This window comes from Pinus tabuliformis, chromosome 3_1, assembly GCF_031772625.1.
Source record: "Pinus tabuliformis cultivar Carrire ecotype Pingquan chromosome 3_1, CPIR1, whole genome shotgun sequence".
Classification (NCBI taxonomy): domain Eukaryota; kingdom Viridiplantae; phylum Streptophyta; class Pinopsida; order Pinales; family Pinaceae; genus Pinus; species Pinus tabuliformis.
In genome coordinates, this window is record NC_142301.1 from 139,243,617 (window position 1) to 139,249,616 (window position 6,000).

Sequence of the window (6,000 nt, forward strand, 5' to 3'; positions counted from 1 at the left end):
TTGAAGATGTCCCTGGAATGATTGTTATCATCATCAAGTGATGTGTCCCTACCTCGAACACTCCTTCGCATAATGGTTGAACTTATTACAAACAAGGCATCTACCTTTCCTTCCACCTTAGATCGGGACTTCCCATTGAAGTGATCTTTAGGTAGGCCATCAGAAGCTTTCGTTGCGGCATTCTGATAATATTCTCTACTTCGACTTCACCCTTGGTGAATTTGAAGAGGGATGAGGGATCCATTTATCCTTTTGTCATTTCCCAACTGTCTTCGGTGATTGCTCTTTCACTCTTGCTTGGGCTTTGTCTTCACCTCACCTCTGATACCATGTTAATTTTAGGTATGTTCTATGCTTAGAGCAATTTATTTCAATTTTCACAGTTAGCTCAATATCTTTTCCAGATTAGCAATCACATTAGCATAATAGTAAATTGCTGATAGAACATAAACGTAAATCGCAGAAGACAAGCCAAGACAAGAGGACACAAGATGTGGCGTTAGCCAGGGACAAACCCCAATGTGGGGAAACCCTTGATCAATTCTTCTTATATGTTCTTCAATAGTTCAGCAGAGAGAGAGAGAGATAGTACATATACAACATAAGTCAACACTTTGACTTATCTAAATAAGAGCATAGATCATCTCTAAGTAGATGATACATGAGGTCGTTGAACTTAGCTGAAGACATGCTGCTTCAACTGATTCTCCCAGGTGACTCCATCACCATGCTGCACTAGTCATTGTGTTGCTCCTCAACATCATGTTGCACCCATCACTATGCTACATCTCATCATGTTTCACTAATCATGACTGTACCCATCACTGTACTGCATCATGTACTTGCTGTCCCATGTGCCATTGCTGCACCATGCTTTCACACTGCTTGTCCCAATGTTTAGCACTGTTGTACCTTGCTGTCACACATGTTGTCCCAATGTTTAGCACTGTTGTACATTGTTGTCACACATGTCCCAATGTTTAGCACTGTTGTACCTTGCTGTCACACATGCTGCCCCAATGTTTAGCACTGTTGTACCTTGCTGTCACACATGCTGTCCCAATGTTTATCACTGTTGTACCTTGTTGTCACACATGCTGTCCCAATGTTCAGCACATGCTGTCCCAATGTTTAGCACTGTTGTACCTATGATTTCTTGCTATCCCATTAACCTACAGCAACCCAACAATCATGCCCAAAACATACCTTGAACATGGCTGCCTCCTCATGCTGCTGTTCTGGGCATATGGCAGCCCCTAACACTTCCATGCTGGCCTGTTTAGGAGTGGCTAGGCCTGTGGCCTACCACAAACCTTTGCTGCACACACACCAAGCACCTAAAATGCATGCTACAGCTCATTGTTCTAGGGTCCTTTGACTGCTGCAATTCGGGACTGATTAGGGTACTCAAACATAGTCCCTAACAACCCTTCAATCTGCCCAAAAGTGCCCTCCTTTACTGCGGCTGCCCTTCTAGGAGGGGAGGGCTTCCTTGGGACTGCGGTTAGGGCTTCTTTAGGTCCGCGTTAGGGCAGCGTAGAGGTTCCTTCCATGGCTTAGCTAGCCTGTCTTCTTTGTTGCAGCTAGGTCGACCTCCTTTCCTCCAACATCTTAGGGCTACTTCCTCCTAGATTTCTCTCACACTAAAACCCAAGACAAGTGGAGAGAAATCAAGAGAGGAGTGTGTGTGAAATGACTCTCAAGTCATCTCCTTTTATACTAAAACATTGGGCACATGTGGGGTTTATTTGGTTGCTGGCCGACCTTAACAAATTGTCTTATAACACAAATAAGTTCATAACTCCATGAATACTTATTGGAATCGGATGATCTTTAGATCAATCCTACACCTCTTGGTGAGAGGGATCCAAGAAAAATATCAACTGCCATAAATAAGATGGCCCACATGGAGTTTGGCCCTAGTTGCCAATTTTAACAGTTTTGGACAGTGATTTGGCAAGTCAATTTTGCCTTTGACTTTATATTATTGTACTCTCTCTCTTTGTTGAACATTTGATATAATAATAAGAAGAATTGATCAAATAGTTTTCCCCATCTTGGGGTTTTTCCCTGGCATTCGCCAAATACTGGTGTTCTCTTGTCTTGGCTTGTCTTTTGCATTTATTGTTTATGTTCTATCTAGAATTATTGTCAATGTGATTAATGGTTAATGTGATTGGTATTGGAAAATCAATTGGAAATTGTCATTGGGCTAACTAAAGGACATTGAAGTAATTGTTGCAAACATAGAACATACCATTGTTATCTAAAATTAACACATATCTAGGAAGAACTTTATATAAGTTGAATGGTTTTAGTTTATCGTTAGAACATTGACTTCAAATGCCAAAAGAAGCCAGTGGCTCTACAATAGTCATGCACTTCAGAGTGAAGAAATATTGGCAATTTTTCATTGGCATTTTTATTGAACCATGAAGGTGGCAGATGTGTAAAGATTTGTGGAGGGATATGTCTTATGTAAGGGATATGTTTTATGTTGAATTCAAAACCAGCTAAGAATATGTTTAGCTGCCTTCGCTAATGCCTAGTAGCCCATGGCAATTGATTTTCATGGACTTCCTCTATGGTCTGCCAACAAGAACAAGCAATAACAGTTCATCTTGGTCACAGTAAATTCTTTCAGCAAAACTACAAGCTGGAAGGTTCTTAAATCATTTGTGGGTAAATTTCAGCTTACCTTTGCCTGTTATTTCAACTAAAAGAGAGCAAATTTTTTAGTCACTTTTGGAATACAAAGTTATCGGCTGAGGATGAAGAAAAAGATGGCTTTCCAATATAAAAATTTGAAAAACTCACCAAAAACCTATCATATATTCAACATAGTTATAATAATATTGTCCGTAAATCCATTTTTGTCTCTCCATTTGAATCGTATCTTTGTTTTCAGCCCTACCCTCCTCTAGAGTTGGCAACGAAAGTTCCTATGTCGAACAGTCAATAAGGAAATACTACTCAATAGAAATCTCTAAAATACAAAGATAACATGTAAGAAGTACAAAGACACATATAAGAAAATCTAGGAAGGACCCAAAAGAAGCATAAAATAAAACGTGACAAGCATCGTATTGACAATGCTTTTAAAGTCGGGGATAAAGTTCAACTATGCTTGATGATTGAGAGGTTCAGGAGCATAATTAAAGATCAAACCTTTAAAGTTTAAAATATGGGTCATTGGGTCATTCCAAATTGTAGAGAAGATTGATGAAAATGTCTTGATGTTGGATTGTTGGATTACAACAATGTTTGGAAATCCATCTAGCTTTTTAAACTGGACCAGCTTCAGTTGTTTGAACATACATGTTGGATGGGGAAGAAGATGTCAAAGTCATGTTACTTCTTGTTTCAAAGTTGATTCCAAGTATCTGCAAGCCTCCTGAACACTTGAAACTTGAATAGTAAGTAGGAGGTGCTTACTATGATGAGACAGGTTCAAATCTTATGGATGCCTTGTCCACCATTCATGAATGTGGTGCGGACCAATAAAGTAAATTTTAACTTAGCACCAAGCGAAGGTATGCTAAAGTTCTGACGAGTGAGAAAAAAAACGATGCCACCGAAAATAGTAAACGATATATGGCAGAATTAATCAAAATGGCATTTTAACATCTCATGAGCGAGATGACGAAATCTATCATCCTGGGAAAGAAAAGGCCTGATCCATCTTAAACATGAACATGTTGGAAGTGAAATAAAAAAAAAAACGTATTGCAAGAAACAAACGTAAAAGGCAGTTATAAAAGTAACTGAGCTTGTTTTAAGTGGGACTCTCAGACCTTGCACAAGGGAGATTTGGGTGGCTGCAAAACGAGGAAGGAACGAGACTAAACAGTGATCTTCATTAAAAGATAACATAGGGATGTCCCTGTTCAAGTTCGAAAAGAAAAGGCTTTGAGAAGCGTGCTAATATCTGTGTCCGAGGAAGCAGTAACAAAGTGTGTTATGGTGCTCTATTCAATTGGACAGCCAACAGTCAGAAGGGAACACATTATGTGCTCTTTCCCCGATTTTTGTATAAGATTCCTTTGAATTTCTGTCGTGAGTGTTTGTTTACTTTTTGCAGTATTTCTTCTTGCTTTAGGATTTGATCTACTGCAATCTTGCCAGAAACATTCATCATCCCATAAAACATCTTCAGCATAGAACCAGAAATAGACTAGGGTGCAGATCAATTTCAATAATGAAAACCTCAAAAAGGAATATATCTTTAATCAAATCGCATTTCCTCTTACTCTCGATCACAGAATAAGATCTTAAAAATCCGGCTTCTTTTATCAAATTCCTGATTAACTCCACTTATACTTTTCTTTATCCTCGACCAATTTCGGATTTAATTCACTTTTCTATCAATTTCAATTTTGAGTCAAGAAGAGTTTAAAAACATGACTGGATAAGAAAAGAAAATTCTGACTTTAAGAGGCTATCTGGGTCCGACGGTAGCCAGGTTTCCCTCAAAGCTTTCCGGCGCTGAGAAGAACCGAATCCCGTCTGAATACCAACGACGCCCAATACCTTTGGTCGATCCTGACTCTCTAATCCAGCAGTCTGATGATTTAATCCTCCAGCCCATCCGACATACCTCTCGCTGCCACCTCCGAGATGAATGCTTCTCAACGTGTCTTCCACTTTCCCGCATCTGAAGGTGTAAATAGGCTTTCCTTTCACAAGGCAGAAGACGGAGAAAAGGATGCCAAAAGTGCCCACACAAAAGCAGGCATAGTTAAAAAACGAACCCCATCTCCGCTGCTGCTGCTGCTGTTGGCGTGACTTGGCCTTCTCATGGCGGCCATTTTGCCACAGGGGAATTACCTTTCGGCTCGGCGATGACGGCATTCTTACCAGCCTACCTCTGGTTTTCCCTTCTTCAGCTTGCCTTCATCACATTCCTGGGCCTTAACTCACCTGTTTTGACCACGACCGTTGTTATGGTAGCTCAGACGCCTGTGTCCCTCTGTCCCTTTCGTGAGACACGCGAGAATATATTGGAGCGGACGATTCGCCGATATGGTAGCTCTTCCCGCTGTTCTAGCGACACGGACTTCGTGCATATGTCTCCGCCTTTTAATTTATCCATGTATTTGCTGCTGTTTTCCCTGTTGCGTGACATTCGTTTGGGTATTTCTCCCTTAATTTAAGAAATTTGTGGTTTGTAAAATTGTGGTTGAGGATGAAATTGGAGAAGTCACCGGTAAACTCTTTATATTCATATATTTGAGGATGAAATTGGGAGAAGTCGTTGGGAAACTCTTTATATTCATTTATGTAAACTGATTTATTAAGACAGTCTTTATTGAAATTAGTTAACTTATAAAATTTCTAGTTATGTAATATGGTTGTTTTATTATACTAATTTCTAGTTATGTAATATGGTTGTTTTATTATACTAGTGTTATTTGTTTATAGGTCTTCTATTCAAATAGGTAGCTTTTTTAAGTTCAAGCATGTGTAGGTATGTATCATAAAGACTACACAACCTGTAGGATGATGATGTTGCAACCTATCTATTATTATTTTCATAAAATTGCTTGTTAAGCTAGATTTTAGTTATTCTCGTGAAACCACATGGACATGGAGTGGGGATGGGACATGCATTTTCCCAATACAAAAACCAATCGTCTTTCTAATACCAATGGTCTGGGAAATCATTTCCCAACCACTTGTCCTTTGAAATCGCCTCTATGTCATCCCCTTTAAAATTGTCACTACACCAATAGTGTTATACAAATGTAGATGTGATTTCAAAAATCTCTCTTTGCCTTAAATTTGAGGAGGTTATCTCAAGAGCTCTTTGTCATTGCTCAACTTGCCATAAGGGTACACATTGATAGTGGGAAGGATGACCGAAAAACCTTGAAAGAGTTTGTTATGGACACTTGATGCTCTTGTCGAGGTCAAGGCTCACCAAGGCCATGTATGTTTTTTAATAGCACCCACCAAATTCTATTTTAATGATCTGTCATTATCGAGTAGACCTCATTTCTC

At 39.4% G+C, this 6,000-nt stretch overlaps 1 protein-coding gene across 1 annotated transcript in view; it reads right to left on the bottom strand.

Moving 5' to 3' along the window:
• LOC149186161 (putative beta-1,3-galactosyltransferase 12) overlaps positions 1–5,087 on the bottom strand; it is a 223,857-nt gene extending 218,770 nt beyond the window's left edge. The window contains exon 1 of the mRNA XM_089410921.1: positions 4,430–5,087. Coding sequence (XP_089267047.1) covers positions 4,430–4,851 — 422 coding nt within the window. The 5' untranslated portion in view covers positions 4,852–5,087. The remainder of the gene's footprint in view (positions 1–4,429) is intronic.
• Between the last annotated feature and the right edge of the window lie 913 nt (positions 5,088–6,000).